Source organism: Kogia breviceps, chromosome 1 (genome assembly GCF_026419965.1).
Source record: "Kogia breviceps isolate mKogBre1 chromosome 1, mKogBre1 haplotype 1, whole genome shotgun sequence".
Lineage (NCBI taxonomy): Eukaryota > Metazoa > Chordata > Mammalia > Artiodactyla > Physeteridae > Kogia > Kogia breviceps.
In genome coordinates, this window is record NC_081310.1 from 100,419,075 (window position 1) to 100,436,937 (window position 17,863).

At 49.9% G+C, this 17,863-nt stretch overlaps 1 protein-coding gene across 3 annotated transcripts in view; it reads right to left on the reverse strand.

Annotated features, from left to right (window-relative positions):
* BCAR3 (BCAR3 adaptor protein, NSP family member) overlaps nucleotides 1-17,863 on the reverse strand; it is a 236,700-nt gene that overhangs the window by 19,536 nt on the left and 199,301 nt on the right. For all 3 annotated transcript variants that reach the window (XM_059069871.2, XM_059069880.2, XM_059069899.2), the window contains 4 exons: nucleotides 10,054-10,182; nucleotides 7,170-7,612; nucleotides 3,942-4,045; nucleotides 2,226-2,878 (listed from right to left, as the gene is read on the reverse strand). In XM_059069871.2, coding sequence (XP_058925854.1) covers nucleotides 2,226-2,878; nucleotides 3,942-4,045; nucleotides 7,170-7,612; nucleotides 10,054-10,182 — 1,329 coding nt within the window. The remainder of the gene's footprint in view (nucleotides 1-2,225; nucleotides 2,879-3,941; nucleotides 4,046-7,169; nucleotides 7,613-10,053; nucleotides 10,183-17,863) is intronic.

Consider the following 17,863-nt stretch of genomic DNA (forward strand, 5'->3'; position numbering starts at 1 on the left):
AGAGCCCAGCGGGTGAGTGAGGCCAATGGGAGGGGATCAGCCCAGGGAGGGGCTCACACTGCTGCGCAGGCAGCTTCCAGGCGCTGAGGGCCATCCACCTGTCCTGACACCCCGGGCTCTGTGCGCAGGTGGGAACAAGCACTTGGGCCCCAGATGCTGCCCAGCGCCTGCTCTCGGCTTCTGGTGGCCCCATCTGGTTGCATTTAGAGTCAGTAACAACAGCCTTTGTTCTGTTTCCCTCTTACAGACGCTAGTTGCGCGTGCTTTGTTGGCAAAGCCCTGAAGTGGGTGGTTCAGGAAGAGAATAAGGAAATGGCAGGGGACTCTGGAGGGAGGAAGGAAGACTTAACAGCCCTGCCCTTGGGGGCTGGGAGCAGGGGTCAGTCAGGGGGCTCCTGCTCAGGTCTCTGCCTCGCTGCTTGGGGGCTCTGTCCAGCCCCTCTTCCAGGGGTGCCTGAAGGCAGACGGGGGAGTGGGACCCTCACCAGGAGGACAAAATGCAAACAGAAACAGAACAAGAAGGAGGGCAGGCTGCACATTCCTTCAGTTGAGAACAGACTTCCAAGGCAGTGGGAAGGTTCCAGACTCTCCTGCAAAGAGTGATCAGGCGTCTCACCCCCTCCTAGACTACCACCAAGCCCCTCCTGAGGCCACAGGGGGAAGGATTCATTTCCTCCTGGAAATTAGGCTGTTCTGTAAACCCGGACCCATGGTTCCACAAGGAGATTCCTCTGTGGAGAACCCAGACGGGTTCACGCCAGGCTCCTGGCCTATTGGTGTGGTTCTGCTCTCAGATCCAGGGCCCAGGATAAGAGCTACTTACTGGAACAGAAGACCTAAATCCTATTCCTGCCCAAACAGGTTTAGCTCACATTAAAGTGAGGTAAGGTCTTAACAAGGCAAATTATCTGACTGCTTGGGGCACTGCCCAAGGACACCCAGCCAACCACACGAACAGCCCTTGTTCTTCCAACACAGCCCCTTTCCTGGCAGCCCCCCAGACCGTTCACCCCAGAGCAGGCAGCACCTGCTAAATGTTCCTTATTAAGGAACTTTGGGAGGCCCTCTGTGCCCCTGTGAGCTTCAATCAACTGAGGAACTCCCTGTGGGGGTACTCTGAGATTAGATTTCCTGTCATGATTCATGACCCAGGAAATTTATTTAGGAAAACTCAATTCCTCAATAAGCCCTGATCTTTGAAGTTAATTGACTCCACTGAGCTACAAATGAAAAAGGACTTTAAATCTCTCTTAAGTCCTTATCTGTTGCTCAAAAGAAGGAATCTGTCTCCTTATACTGAGGCATGGGCTAAGCACACCCCAGACTTAAGCACCTGCTTTCTAGAAATTTCTCTCTGAAGGATGAGCTTGTCTTGGGGCCAGCTATGAACAAAAGCCACCCATATCTAAAAGAAACGCTTCTTATCAAAAATGATGATGATGTAAACACAGATTTATGTAGTCAGATGGAAAGACAGTCATGACATGTTGTTCGATGGAAGACAAAAAGGGTTTGGAATGGTATGTATAGACCTGTGCCATTTCTGTGGTAAACAAATAGATATGCATGCAATTATTATTTACATGTATCTATTTGCGGAATAAATGTTAACAGTAGTGATCACCAAGAAGCTGGATTTTGTGTGATTTTTATTTTTTCTTTTCTCTTAATCTGTATTGTATAATTTTTCTAAAATTGTATCTTATAATTGTATTTTATAATTTTTCTAAATTGAGCAAGTAACTTTAAAAATGTTTATCCTAAAGACCATTTTCATAACAATAAAACAAATATATAATGTACACATGTAGCATGTACAATGAAAATAAAAACAACCAAGGCTCTGCTACTCCAGAAACTACATTTTCGTCTACAATCTACTCTTCTTTGGACTTGACTTCACCAGCTCTGTTGGAGTTGAGGCTGGGGGAGAACTTGAAAATCCACGCCAGCTGGGAGAAGGACACAGCAGGGGTGGGAGAGGGAAGGCACGGCTCTGGGTAGCAGCCTGCATACCTGTCTCGGGTGAATTGTACAAGCTTCCTGCCTGGGCAAGGGTTGTCCCGGCCTGTGGTCCCCACCCCTTAAATAAATCCCCACACCCAGGTTATCATCTGAGTTTTCCTGTGAGCAAAGCAGTCACAAGGTAAGGCAGAATGAGGCCCAGACAGATCCCCCTTCCAAACACTCGGAAGTCCAACCAAGTCCACCCGCCGGGCACCTACCTTGCAGTCCATGCTCAACATGTGCTGGGCGATGACCTTGGGGTCGTTGTTGGTGAACAGTTCTTTCGCACGCTTCAGCATCGCGGTTTCCAGCGGCTTGTTCTCAGGAGGAAGGAGCTTCGACTCAAGGTCGTTGGGCTTGAAGGAGGAGGCAGTCTCCAGGAGGGGTGTCACGAATGTACCCTCGTCCTCCTGCCCCTTGTCCCTCTGGGTCGGCAGCGGCTCCCAAGGCTTTGCCCCGTCATCATCATCAAGGATCAAGTAGCTGGTGTCAGAGTTCCAGGCAGCCGTCCCGCCGTTCTGCTTGGTGGTCAGCAGGTCCACGTAGCTGTCCTGGGCACAGAAGGGCGGCCGTGCTGCCCCGTCGCAGCCTGCGGCCAAGGCTGGGTTCAGTTCGCAGTAGTTGGCCTCTGAGTTGAGCCAGGTGGACGGAGACCGGGGAGCCTTGAGCATGGGCGCTTTGCAGGGCTTGGGGGGCGGTTTGGGGCATAGCTGGCTGTCTGAGCCCCTCAGCGCCCCCCCTGCCCTAGCGTCCGAGGAGACCCTTCGAACCACCGCTGGGCTCAGGGTGGGCTCGCTGCCTGTCCTGAAAACTGGTGAGTTTGGGCAGGGTCTTGTGCCCACGCCTGGAGACTGAGGGGGCAGCTTACCACCTGTGGAGGATAAGAGAGGGAGGGTCAGAAAAAGCTCAGCTGTGAGAAGAACATGAAACAGACCAAACTAGAGTGACAGCTCCTGGCCCTCAATTCAGGCCCTAGGATTTCGATTTTCGCCCACAAAAGATAAGTCAGTATGACCACCGCAGGCCCGATCTAGAGCAGTCTAGAGGATGTCAAGGGCTAAGATGGCCCCACCCCACTTCTGGGGGAATTCTAAATCCCAGCAACCACCGACAGCTGGGCAGCAATGTCATTTTATGGTCACAGAAGGTTAGCACAGTCAGAACAGGGAACTACATTGAGCTTGGAAGGCAGTGAGTGATCTAACCTTGCCCTAAGAAACACAAGTCTTTAGCCGCATAGCATAAAGGGGGGTCCCTGAGTCACTCTCAAAGCCACAGGGAAGGGAGAAAAAGACACTGAGATAGCCCACATCCAAGCGGTTTACAAAGGGGCAGCAGGAAAATCACCTTGTGGTTCCCCAAGGAAGGTCAGTTACAAAAATAATGGAAAACAATCCCGTCGCCTATTAACATAATTGCTTACTTGATTTCCCCACATTCCCTACCATCTCACTCTTCTGGTTATGGCAGGAGAATGGAGAGGAAGAGAGGTCTCTACCGGGAGCCCCAGGACTGACCCACTCACCGTCTGCCCAGGGAGGAGACTAAGGGAGAGGTGCATTCATTATGAAGACCACCAGTTAGCAATTGGGCTTAGAATCAGGAAACCTGGGTTCAAATGCGGGCTTCACCACTTACTAGACAGATGAATCTAGGCAGGTCACTTAATATCTGCGCCTCAGTTTCCTCAGCCGCAAAGACGATAACCGTGCCCACCGTGAAGGCTTGTTATGAGGCCTAAAAGCTAGCACCCATAAAGCATCCAGCTCGGTGATTTGCATTTGGATATAGTTCTACAAACCCCTCATCCTACAGCCTGCAGACATGGAGTCTTCTGTCATTCCCAAATTAGGTGACCAGATGGAGCAGGGGAAACAGTCTGAAGGAAATCAGGGAAACACTGTCACCCTCCTCCCAAATTCCCAAAGACCTACCAATTGGCAGGTAACTTTCCGACTGGTGGGCTTTGAGGGACAAGGCTCTTCTGTCCTGCATGTGATCCAGGCAGGCTGGCTGGCTACCACTCTTCTCTCTATTTCTGAAGCAAAAGACAAGTGGGGCAGAAACATGTCATTAAATCGTAAAACCTTTAGGCAACGTCATGGAAAGTTTAAAAAAAAAAAAAAAAAAAGATTGCTCAGAATGAGAGTGCTCCCGCACAGCCTAAGAGTAAAGGAATGTCTGGTGGAGGGTGGAAATTACTGATGCGGGCGATTAGTACATGACTCTGCCGTGGGCTCCGACCCTGCGTCCTCAGGACCAATCCAGTTAGGTCCTAGGCTGCCTCCTGTGAGCCTTTCCATCCTGTTGAGCAGATCAGGGTAAAAGTTTCAAGATACTCTCAGGAAAATCTGATGAACTGGAATGTGTACTTTTAACGGCGCCTAAAATTACTTACAGACCCAGAAGGAAAGACTTGTGTAACTAACATGCATTTACCACCAGGCCTCACAGTGCCACGGTTAGGAAGGAAGCTGCGGGGCAGTTTCCATTTCAGTGCAAATCTCAGCGTCCCCCAGATAACCTGCAGGGTTGCCCGAGGAGGCTGTCATACGCGACGCCAGCCTCCTCGGGCCGAATCGGGAAAAGGTGGAACAAAACGACAAGATCATCTAGCATTCCTCTGTCCCTTGCCAATTCAGACCGGGAATTTCTCTAATTAGCACGAAAGAACAGAATTTCTTTTTTGCTAAAACAGAAAGCACTGCACCAGCCAAGTCGTAATGAACTTTAATCGGCCTCCCCCTCTCCAACGCCCCCGACAAGCTTATGTTACAGACATCACCAAGTTCTTTCCTACCTTTGCAGGCACCAAAGAAATAAAACAAAACAACCCCCCCCCAAACTTCCATCAACAGAGAAATTCCAGCAACCCCTCAGAGATAAAGCAGGGCAGAGGGCAAATTCCAAAAGCCAATAGCTTCAGCGAGGCGATATTTAAGCAGTGATCACTGCCAGCGGTCGGACTCCAGGGCCCCATCACCGGACCGGAATGCAGCCTGGCAGAGCACACACCTATGCCGGCAGCGGGCAGCCAACCAGCAGGCCTGACGTCAGGTAAGGTGTGGAGCCGCTGGTGCGGAGGGGCGGGGCTTCGGGGCATCTTCCGTGCTGAGCCCACGCCACTCCTACGATTAGGCATCTCTGGGCCTGCAACCTGTGCCAATGGGTGACAAGGCTTAGGGAGCTCTGCTCTCAAAGGGCAATCCGAAGAGTGGCTCTGTTAGGTTTGTATTGTCGACCTAGTGACTTTCTCAGCCTTTCTTTCATTTCTTATCTTTAAAAAAAAAATAAATAAATAAATCTGTATTTTAAATCCAGGCTGCTGAGGGCTGACCAGGCGGCCTTCCTCCCCAGCACCGTTCCTGGCAGGGGTTCTGTGGGTCATCCTGGCTCTGTTCATGACACTGACTGCCTGCTCACCAGTTCAGCAGCCAACCCCCGCCCCCCACAAAAGAAACAGAAGAGAGGCCCCCTTTTAATATTGTAAGGGATCTCACGTCCGATCTTATTACCATGAAAAGGAGAATTTCTGAATGTCAGCTCTTGCCTCCTTCCCTGCAACTGCCCTGAGTCCTGCATTCTACTGTTCTCCAGAAAACAATAATTATTAGGATTATGGACACTCACCTAGCACTTTCTATGGGCCGGCACTGTCTGAAGCACTTCGCAGATCTTAAACCATTTAACCCCCAAAAGCCTCACCTTTCCAGGAAACTGAGGCCCTGAGCAGGTAAGTAGCTTGTCCAGGGTTGACCAGGTCAGGGGTGGACCAGCGTTTGAGGACAGGCAGCAGGGTCCACCGCCAGACGCTGACTAACATCTACCAGAGCTTCCTAGTAGCACACAGCCGTCATTCGTATTACTCACAGAGTCCTGTATTTTGCTTCTGGATTTTTGCAGTCTAGAGATTACAGTTTATGACATTTCCTCCTGGCCCAGAAAGAAAACCAGTGAGTGGAATACAATATGTTGCGCAAGCTTGGATGCCAGGGAGCCGGAGAAGGGGAGCCGTGTAACTGAGGGGCTGGGGCCCTACCATGCCTGCCTCTTGCCTGCTTTCCTTTCCTGGCAGTTGCCTCCTCTCTCCACGAGACAGGTCCTGTATTAACGCAGGGCACGCCACTCATAGTCGACAGCGGGGCGCCTCAGCCCGGCCTCCACTTCTCTGAACTCTTCTCCCCGAGATCCCCCGAGGGCCAGACTGCAGCCCCTGGGCTCGTGACGTCTCCTGTCTTAGGAATCTCGTCTGTTCTGACCTAGTCAACCACCCTCTCCCTCTGGACCAAGCCCTCGTCTAAGCCTTCAGGCCTAACTTCCCTCCTGAACCCCAGAACCGTTGCTGGACACTGGCCCTCAGCAAGCCCACAGTCACATCTCAGCTGGAACAACTGGTGGATCCTCTGAAGTCCACGCCCTCCGGTCCCTCCCGCGGGGTATCTGACTGGACCTTCTGCATCTTCCCCCTCACGCAGAAGAGTCTCGAGAAGGCTGGTTCTGAGTCTCCTGACCCTTGCCCTAGTCCCCCCCGCACAGCCTGACCCTCCGCGGCTCGCGAGCTGCTATTCCTGCTCTTCCCCTTCCTCGCTCCTCTTGCACAGCGCTGTCCCGTCCGATTCTTAGGACATCCCGTTCCCCACGTTGAGTCTCTGAGGCTCCTCCAATCCCCTAGCCTGGCATTAAGGCCTCCCCAATCTGGTGGGGGTCAGTCACCTCCCTAAACCTCCCCCCGCGAGCCTGCTGCACGGACCCTGTGTTCCAGCTCCACCAGTTTCCTCCGTCCAAACAACACTCGCCCCTTTTCTAGCTCTACTCTTATGCTTGTGCTGAGCCCCCTCCCTCCCTGGGAATACCCTTCCCTTTGCAGCATCTATGCACACTTTGCCTAGCCTTCAGACTAGCCGGAACCCTTACCGCCTTCGCTGGGAGGTCTCTCCCAGTCAGCCGTCCCCTTCCTCAGCAACCGCATCATTTATTTTCGGCACCAACTCAACTGGGAACCAATCACGCACTGCCTCGTGACACTTATTCCAATGACAACTGACATTCTTCTTAACGTCATTCATGGTTCTGTTCCTGGGGGAGCGCCTGCTTGGCTAAGCCCGGTCCCAGCCAGAGGGTCCCCCATGCTCCTGACACCGACCAAGGAGGCCTTGACCCACCTGAGGAGGTTGCCCCTGGGCAAGCTCTGCTCTCGGGCCTGGGGGCTGCCCATGGTGAGGCTCAGCCTCTTGGCCACGTCCGGCCTTCCCTCAACGAGGCTGCCCTCCTGGGCCCGGCCGGGGGAGGTGCCGTAGTGCTCCTCCAGGCACCGCAGGGGCACCGTCCTGTTGATGGGCTGGAAGATGATGGCTCCGCTCTGCTGGGAGATGGGCCGCCGGTTGCCCACATAGCAGCGCACCAGGCCGGGGATGGAGTCGAAGCTCTCCATCTCAAACTGGTACTGCACTCGGCTGTAGGCCTCACTGAGCCGCAGGACCGTCCGGCGGATCTTGAAGTGCTGAGGGAGGTTCTTCCACTGGCAGGTCAGGACAAAGTTTCCGGGGCTGGACAGAGAATCACGAACCAGGAAGTCACCGTCTCGCTGCACGAGGTTTTCTGACACCTTTGGGACAAAACGGTGAGTGAGGAGTAGGCAAGGCAAGCTTAGCTGCACTGCTCCCACTTCTTTGGGCCAACAGAGGACAATGCTATCATGTCTCTTCTTCCTCAGTCGGCTCTTTGTCAAATGCCAGATTCTTAGAAGACCCACTCATTCATTTAAGAGCTATTTGCTGATCACCTACTATGTGCCAAGTACTACTGTAGGCACTGCGTTTACAGCAGTGAATGAAGCTGACCAGAGTCCCCGCTGTCTCAGAGCTTCTGTTTTTAGTGGATAGCTTCTATTTTAGTGAGGACAAACAAGCAACAGGTATGGTATGTCAGATGTTGCAAAGCTGAGGAAGAAGTAAATCGGGATGAGGGCTGTCCCCTTAAATACTGTGGTTAGGAGGATATCACAAGAAGATGATATTTATGCAGACCTGAAGGATATGAAGTGATGGAAAATAATAAAGAAAATTTGTGTCTGGTGGGTCTGATTCTCCCCCTTCCCCCAACAATTGGAGGAGGGTGTTTGTTGTCACCTACGAGTCACCCTCAGAGCCCTCTCCTAAGACACCCCTCTCCAGGCCTGGTCGATGGGGAGGAGGGTCCACATGCACATGGAGTCCAGGCACTGTGGAATCGACCCTTGACCGTGGTTCTGGGCACACCGATTACTCTGGAGGGCCTGGAACAAAGTGGGCCAGGTCTCTCATCTCATAAAGTTATTTGTAAGATTATATACCTGCATACACACTATATGCAAAGCACTAGTACAATGCCTGGAACACAGCAGATGCTAAAAAAACTCATTAGCTATAATGATGCTGATGTTTATAATAAAAGGAGAATTTATACTGTGTTGTAGTATGGTTGTTCCTGTAGCTAATCTGCCTGGGTTTGCATTCTGGCTCGTCTGGGTGACAAGTTACATGGACAAGTTTCACTCAGTTTACATCATCTGTAAAACTGGGATAATATCACCTACAGAATAGCTATAAAGGTTTAAAGGACTAAAGTGTTGGTTGTAACTATCATTATTATTGTCAGTCTTTAGTTATACAATTGGGAAAGATGTATAGCTGAAAATTTACACTCATGGCAAATGGGAAACAAATTTTATGATCATGATAAGGAGAATGATGGTGGTGACAGACATCAGATTTATAAACTTTGATAAGTTTTCTAGGACATGCCAACATTTAATCAGCTAGCTTAGAATAGTATGCTACCATGGTTACCTTAAAATTGCATCTTAGCCTTAAAAATGTTTTCACACAGAAATTCCATTTCTTGGAATTGAGCCTGAGGAAATAATTATAGTCATGAACACAAGTAGGTATCTTCAAGGATGTTGGCGAGAGCGGCCAGTACAGAATGGAGAAAGCATACAGTGGGCACAGACAACGGAGACTGATGTAGAAGAACATGTCAGAGCAGGAGAAAATTCCCAGGATATATCATTAAGGGAAGAAAGTGGGCTGCAAAGCTATATGCAGCATGAGCTCATACTTGACTTGGAAAAGTCTGGCAGGATTTATATCAAAATGTTCATAGTGGTTATCTCCAGAAGGGAGAATTACAGGTAAGAGTATAATTTTCTTCTTTTTACTCTATTTTCTACAATCAATTTTACACTAAAAGAAGAAAAAAAACAAAGTTAGAATCAGGATTATTTCTTTGAGAATGCTGAGAAAGCTGCTACATTAAAAAAAAAAACCCGTTCACAACATGATGCCCTTCCCTCACCCTCAGCTACCCCTTTCCTGTCATGTTGTCCTGCGTGACTGGTCAGATCAGGTTACGATAAAAACCCAAGGGAAACTCTATACCTCAATTCTACACTTATTCTATTTTTCAATTTCTATACTATTAAAAATACAAAAACATCATTCACGGCTATGACCCAGAGGACAATCACACAAAGTACATTCTGGCCGTGAGTCTGTGGTCGCTGGTATAATTCCTCTTCTTTCCCACCCCCGGGCCAGGGGCCGGGGAGGGGAGGGATGGAGAGCGAATAAGTGCCGGCCCCACTAGGGCATAGGCGGCCTTGTCGCTCTGGGTCACCCGCCCTGATGATATCCCCTGTTCACCTGAAATTAAACCACTGCCTTGAGAAGGAAGCAGGCTCCACAGGGTATGAGGCTGCAGGCAGCCGGCCAAGAGTTCAATTATCTGAACCACAGCCCAGCCTCATATTCCCTTGGGTACCGCCCTGCGCTGCTGCCTTCTGCCTGTGCCTTGTTTACAGAACCACAGAACAGCGGCTTCCCCTTCATCCACTCACCGGCCAAGGGGAAACGTACTTTGGATTCCTAACCTTAGCTCTTCCCAAGGTCTCCTTAGAGACGGGTCTACGTTAAGTCACCACAGGCCACCCTGTAGTAGTGCGCTCTGGCTGAACCGGGGCTCGCTCCTGGTAGCCTCGGGCGTGTGACCCTGCGTGGGGGCGGGTACCTGTCGGGGGATGCGGCCGTGGTACCAGGCGTGGCTGCGTAAGTCCTCGCTGCTTAGCAGCAGCTCCTCCTCCAGCTCCTTCTTCAGCCTCTCCGGGGTCCTGTCCATGACGTGCCTCTCCTTGGAGAACTGCAACACACAGGGTCACCAGTGATCTCCCAGCCTGCTGGGGCCGGCGAGCCCAGGCCAGCTGGCTGGAGACGCCGGCCTTGCGGTCGGCTGTTTTGCTAATCAAACCAGTATATGCCCAAAGCCCTGGTCAGGTAGAGGAGCCTGGATAATGATTACAGTTAGCTGTGAACTTTCATTTCTCTGGCTGCAGAGAGCGTGTAGTAAAATTTTCACCTGCACTCGGGGACTATGATAGGAGAATCAGCCAAGCCGTTCCTTTTATCAGTCTACTCGGGTAGCAGCTGAAAACGTGGGGAGCAGGGCAGGGGGCGCCAGGGAGAGATGTGCCAGGCCACCCAGAGAGCTTCCTCATTCTCCTTCAGAGCTGTCCTAACACAGAGCTGGGAAGGACCGAGTCCCAGCCAGCCCATGGCCCCAGGTCTGCAGGACAGTGCTGCCCAAAGTGTAGTCCCTGGGCTGTCATGATGGCTCTGAATTCTTTGCTACTGGCAAACTCCAGTTCAGGATTGAGTTCGCCTTTAGAAACGTTTAGAGCAATTGGACAGAGTAATGTCTCTTGAATCTACTAACAGAAGTCTAAATTTGTACTTTGTATGTGATTTTAATTTCATTTTTTCATGACAGATCGGAAAAGGAAACTTAAATCAAAACAAAGGACTGGCTCTTCACCTCAAGTAGTTTGAGAACCACTGAATCTAGGTCACTGCATAGCGGCCGGGACAGGAGTTCTGGGTGGGTAGCACTTGTTCCGGGTTTAATTTAGAACCCACGCCCACTTACAACATGTGAACTGAACTTGGACACCTGCCTGGTTCCCAGCAAAACCAGGCTCAGGGACTGTGGCTGAAGGTCATATGAGCAGGAAAAGGCTGTGTCCTTGTGTTTTCTCAACTTCCCCAGCTTGGCCTCAAAGGCCTGTAGGAATCACAAAACTATCCTCATCACATTGTCCTGCACCTTAGCAAGGAAAGAGCCCCCCAAACCTCCTCCACTCAAGAAGAAGAAAAAGACCTAGGATTTTACAGCTGGATTCGTATCCTCAGCCCACGAGGGCACTGGCCACAGAATGACTCCTGGGCTGTTTTCAAGGTGGGGCTCTGGCTTACTAATTATTTACTTCTCCCTCCTCCTCTTCTCACAGTGCAGGCCCCCCCGGAGTGTTTGACGGATGAGCTGAATTCCTATCAAAGGGATACTGATGTTGGCTGCCTGCAGCGCCCGCCGGCATTAGCACTGATGTTTGACACTGTCGGCTTCGATCATTAATTATGTACAGGTACCTCTGAAGACAGCTCGTTGGGAAGACTTGAGTACAGAATGTAGATTGTCAACCAGGCCACATTTGCTATTTGTTTATTGTCTGTCTTGCCTCCTGCTAGATAATAAGCTTCCCGAGACCAGAAGCCCATCTCCCTTCTTCCCTGCTGCCTTTGGGTAATACCTGAACACAATGGTTACTCCGTACTCACTGAATGAACAAATAACCCAATGCCTATGACTTTTCTTAGCTATGGAGGTTCTCCTGTTTCCTCTCAAATTATTTGAAGCCCTGGTTTAACCGGGCGGGTTGCCACACAGCTAAAGGATGACTGACATTCCTCAGTCTCTCTCTTACAGGGAGATGTGGCCACATGGCTAAGTTTTGGCCAAGGAAGCGTAAACTGCCATGTTGGTGGGACTTCCAAGCTGAGATGTGATGGCCGGAGCTGCAAAACCATCCTGGATAGTGAGGAAGAGGACAAACCATAGGAACAGGGGAGCAGAATCCTGAAGGAGCCCAGGTCCCTCACAACGGTGAGGCCAACACCCCAGCCCTCGACTGCCGGCCTCCAGGCCTTCCATGTGATCTTCTAGCTTTTTTAAGCCTGTTATTTTGGGTGTTCCTGTCACTGGCAGCTGAGCTAAATCCTAACCGATACTGTGACCCTGGCCTCTCTTTAGCCACCCTGACAGTCTGTACACCTAGCCTAAATCCCTTGTGCCGAGTCCTGGGTCCACTTCTTCTTGGCCTGAGCTCTGAAAATGCAGCAACCAGCAGGTCCTATCCTCTGTGTAACCCTCCACTGAAACTGTGTTCGCCCAGACCCCAAAAGCTATCCCCATACTCTCCTTGCTCCCTGAGAGCCGACACCCAGGCCATGTCCCATCCTCCACCCCCTGTCTCTTTCTCAGCATCCCATAAATATCAAAGGTCTTCTGTAGCATTTTATATGGGACAGTCTTTTACTTCAGGTTTTGAGATAAAATTCTTTTGCACTTGTTACCAAAAATAAAAAATCAGTTCTTGTTACTTCTGTCCTAACTCCTTAGAGGAAAGTCCAGAATTACTGTTCTCTCCCCCTGCAGACTCAGGAGCTGGGGCACTCTAGGGAAGTACCTAGACAAGAGAGAAAAGATCTGTAAGACTGACCCTCTCAAATAATCTGGGACGGAAGACCAGACTTCAGAAAATATGCCCTTAAGCTCTTGCATGATTTGTGAAAAGTTAGGGGGTTACACAGTTGTCCAGACTTGTATTTTAAAGGGGGAAGAGGAGAAGGGAAAGGGAGGGAGATGAAGGGGGAGGGGGTGGGAGGAAGGGGGGTAGCCAGAGCCAGAGCGAGCAAGAATTGCAAAGGGCTCTTCATTTCAAGCCGGTGAGGGCTGGTTCTACTGCATTAAAAGGAGCCAAGGGGGCCGCTGGGAGCTTCTGCGTCTACAGATGATGTGGGCAATGTCTCCCAAACGACTGAAGAGGCAATTCAGAAGTCACCCACATATGGTCACTCTCATGATTAAATAGTGGTCATTTGGGAGAGGATGCCTTCTAGAACTTTCACTCATTGTTTTAATCACATATATTAACGCAACTTTTATTTTTCCCAGGTGCCTCTTTTATGACATCTTGACCTTGCTGACTCTGATTTTGCCACTGTAGGTAGGTACTTTGATGGGCTGTCAACCCCGTGGTTGGTGAGGGGTGACCATATAAGAAAGCAGATTACACTGAATGGAAGTGCAGTACTCACTGACTTTTGGACCTTATGTTCTTCAACTACCAGAGAAAGCAAGAAAATAATTACAAATAATCGATCTCTCAAACAATTGCTATAAATGTTACTAATGACCACCTTATAGTAACACAACGTTTTCTTCAAGCTCAAATTCTCTAACTATTTGCCCCTAAATTTGAACTTCATTCCTGGAAGGTAAGTCTGATTCTTTGTTTCTTGAGCCTCTTATCTTGAGGGGAGGAGGTGGCAGCGAGGGGAGGCCAAAGATGGAATAGGGTTTCACTGTGCCAGCACGGGCCCTGGCTATCCTGAGCTCTACCACACACAGCAGCTGGGGCACAACCTCCGGAGGAAGGGAAGCTGCTAGGCTTTGCATCAAGAACATTCTGCCCACGAGTCTTGCCAGGTTCATTCCAGGGACCAAATCCACCCGCAGCCACCGTGAGAGAAAGATGCAGGCTGGACACGTATCTTCTACTCCAAGTCTTGCCTGAGTCTGATCCATCAGAGATTTGAGAGCAGTGCTTTTTTTGTGGGGGTGGGGAGGATGGGGAGGAGGGGTAAGAAAATGTGCTATGTACATAAATTAAGTAATAAGTATACCTTGAGCAGGAAAGAAGAAAGGGAGGGAGGGAGGGAGGGAGGGAGGGAGGGATGGAGGCAGGGCTTAGTAACTACTGTGTCAGGGTTACCCAACTCACATGGCTCCACTTCTAAAACTTCTTCCGGTCCCAGTCGTTAGCTTTGGGGTCTGAGACGAGAGGTAGGTAAACGGATAACTACAGCAAATGAGGGGATGGATGAGGCCCACAACTGTCCAACTGAATGAAAATTCATCAATTACTATCATTGCTGCTTTTCATGGAAATCTGAGTCTAGCTACTACTTTCCTACTGCCAGCATTTTCATAACCCTGATGTCATCGGATGTTACAGCACAGTGTTTAAGAGCTCGGGCCAGCCTGCCCCGTCCATCCATAGGTCACCGTGCCACTCACCAGCTGTGTGGCTCTGGGCACGTGACTTTACCTCTCTGTAGAGCTCCTGGTCTACAAAATGGGGATAATAACATATGACGAGAGGTTAATAGGGATGAAATGGATCAATATCCATAAAGTGCTTATCACATACCGTGGCACACAGACAGCATGCACTGTTAACTGTTTTTATAGGCCTATATCAGAATGCTACTCACCTGGTTAAATAAAATGAACAGTTTACGTTTGAGGTGTTTAAGGTCTGACGCACAGGCATGGTGGGTGGGTCAGTACCTGGGAGGAAAGCAGTTAAGGAAAGCAGCCTGGTACTTAAGTGCCCACTGGCTACCTTAATGTTCTTCAGAAGCCTCGCTGTTCACCTGCCTCAGGCCCTCTGGTCCGGTTACACTGCCAGGACCAGTCCTAGCTTGCTGAGGCCGCCTCCAAAAATCACTCTAATCTGGAATGAACATCTCTGGAGCCCCACACCGCAGGCAAGTCTGGTCTTGACAGGCTGGAATAGCTGGAGCCCAGGAGATGGTTGGAAAACACATTCTGGAGGCACAGAGCCAGCTCTACCGACGTGCTGGGAACCTCGATTAACAAGGAAACCCACATTTCAACAGTTCTCTGAGGAAGAAAAAGCTGTTCCAGCCTAGGGAGGAATGGAGCTCAGGGTCTCCTCTCGCAACGGCTGTGTGATGTGCGATCCTGCATTTCAAATCAGGCACAACAGGGGGACCCGGACTCTCAGGAGGTTTGTGTCCCTAAGTCCGGGGATGAGGGGCGTGTGCTCACCACCACCGGTGGAAAAGCCCCAGAGCCGCTGTGGGAGACCATTGAGAGGATTAGGAAAAGGTGGCATCTGTATTATAACTAATATTTTATTCTCTCCCTGCGTGGAAGGAAAGCTTCCCAGTTCCTACAGAATTTTAAATTGTGCAAATCACCAAGAAAGACCACATCCCCAGGCTGGGAGCTGTGGATGGAAAGGAAAAGACTGCGGAGGCACCATCTTGGGGCCAACAACAATGGTGACCAAGCAGTTTGCCAACCTTCAGGCTGCTGGCGGGTGATGACAGGCTGGGTCCCTACCCTCAGGAGGGCACATTCTCCTAGAAGCCCACACAGGATATAGTTTAACACATCCCTGAGCTCTGGAGACAGAATGCTGGGATCTCATCCCTGCCCCTGCAGCTCCTTAGCCTGGGCAAGTTACGCCACCTCTTTATCCTTTGGTTTTCCCATGTCAAAAAGGCCCCATATGGGGTGGGGGCGTAGGAAGGAGAAGATGGGGTTATCAGGGTTGGCCCTTGAGGATAAAACTTGAGAACAGTAAGGGTGCTTTGGGCATTTGAGCTAAGAGCAGCTGGGCCTGGTCAGATAAATGTGCTGTTTGGGGAGGAGAGGGCTAGAGCAGGCAGAGCCTCTCCCCCTAACACCCCAAGCACCCCTTTTCTCTCTCCAGGAGAGCTCCATCTTTTCTCTAAGTATGTGGTTCAAACCTACCTCCCTGGACATTGCTGGCTGACCTGGCTAAATCCCTGACCCAAGGTGGCCTAACCAAATTTCTTCCTGGGATCTTTCTAAGGGAACTGAGTGAAGGACACCCTACCTGCTTGTGAAAAAGTCATGAGACTGGAAGAATGGAGGTTGCTTCACCTTATGTTGACAGATTGGGCTGAGAGAATGAAATCATTGTGCAAAGAGAAGAGGAGCAGGAGACAGAAGGATCCCAGTGGCACACACATCCCTAACCCCAGCTGATTATGTTAACTGGCAAACTCCCCTGATACCTCAGTTAGTTTGTGCTGGACTCCTGTCACTTGTGACCAGAGAAGTCCTGACCCAGGAAGGCAGGGATCAGACAGATCAGACAGAGGGGCACTGTAGGCTGAGAGGTTAGACCTTCACACTCCAGACAGTGAGGGCCATTGGCACTTTCTGCCTGGGATGGCAACAGGTACACAAAAAAGATGCTTTCGGACGGATCAATCTGGCTGCAGTGAGCAGGAGGGGCTGGATGGGGCTGGGGTTAGCGGCACAAGGCCAGTTCAGAGTCTTCTGAAATGTGCTGATGATGCCCAAATCCCCATCTCCAGCCTTTAGGGTTGCTGCTGTGGTAGGGATATTTACCAGAATCCACTTCAGAGCTCAGATGCCAATATGGATAAACGGAACTCATCTTTTCTGCGAAGCCTGCTCTTCTCCTTTCCCAGTCATTGGCACCTCCACTGCCCTCATTACTCAAACTAGAACCCTCAGAATTGGCTTCCGCTGATCAAGAAATTCCTGATTATACCTCTCACCAAGGCCCATTCTAATCCCCGTGGAGGTTATCATGTCCTGTTCTCCCTGAACTTTCACAATAGCCTCCTGACAATTTCCCTACCCCCATGTCTAGTGCTACAACCCACCACCTACAAAGCCACAGATCATTATATCCTCAGAGACTTTAGTCAAGGGGTGCCCCAGCTAGGGCTGAACATGAGATCCAGAGTCTCTTCTAGCCCCTCCTCCCCCCAAATGGATCGGCTTCTTATGTCTAGTTTTCACTCTCCCAGGGCTCAGACCTGGCCCATAAGGAACACAGACCCCCATCTCCCTCTCCTCCCAGATCCCTGAGCTTTGAACACATTACATTCCTTGCAGCCCAGTGAGCTGCACAGTGGGGGCAATGCAGTCTACCAGGCATGAGCTTCTTGAGGGCAGAAGCCATGGCTTACTTGCTTTGGGCTCCCAGAGCCTGGTGGCTGGCACGCAGCAGGTACCCAGTAAACACTTACTGGCTGGAACCATGCTTGCCATTTCACCCTCCGTGTGGCAGCTTCCTTGCCACTGGGTGGGGAGAAAAAGAAAGAGTTTGGAGGTTGGTCAAGAACAGGTGACAAAAAACAGAGTCATAGGTCAATGGAACAGAATAGAGAGCCCAGAAATGAACCTACACTTGTGTGGGCAATTAATCTATGAGCAAGAGGCAAGAATATACAATGGAGGAAAGACAACCTCTTCAGTAAATGGTGTTGGGAAAACTGGACAGCTATATACAAAAGAATCAAACTGGACTACTTTCTCATGCCACATACAAAAATAAACTCAAATGGATTAAAGACTTACATGTGAGACCCGAAACCATAAAACTTCTAGAAGAAAACATAGGCAGTACATTCCTTGACATTGGTCTTTGTAACGTATTTTTGGATATGTCTCCTCAGGCAAGGGAAACAAAAGCAAAAATAAACAAATGGGACTACATCAAACTAAAAGGCTTTGCACAATGATGGAAACCATCAACAAAATGAAAAGGTTGCCTACTGAAGAGAAGATATTTGCAAACAATATACCTGATAAGGGGTTAATATCCAAAATATACAAGGAACTCATACAACTAAAGAGCAAAAGACCAAACAACCTGATTTTTAAAAACGGGCAGAGGATCTAGATAAACATTTTTCCGAAGAAGACACACAGATGGCCAACAGGTACATGAAAAGATGCTCAACATCACAAATCATCAGGGAAATGCAACTCAAAACCACCATGAGATATCACCTCACACCTGTCAGAATGGATATTATTAAAAAGACAACAAATAATAAGTGTTGATGAGGATGTGAAGAAAAGGAAATCCTCATGCACTGTTGGTGGAAATGTAAATGAGTGCAGACGCTGTGGAAAACAGTATGGAGATTCCTCAAAAAATTTAAAA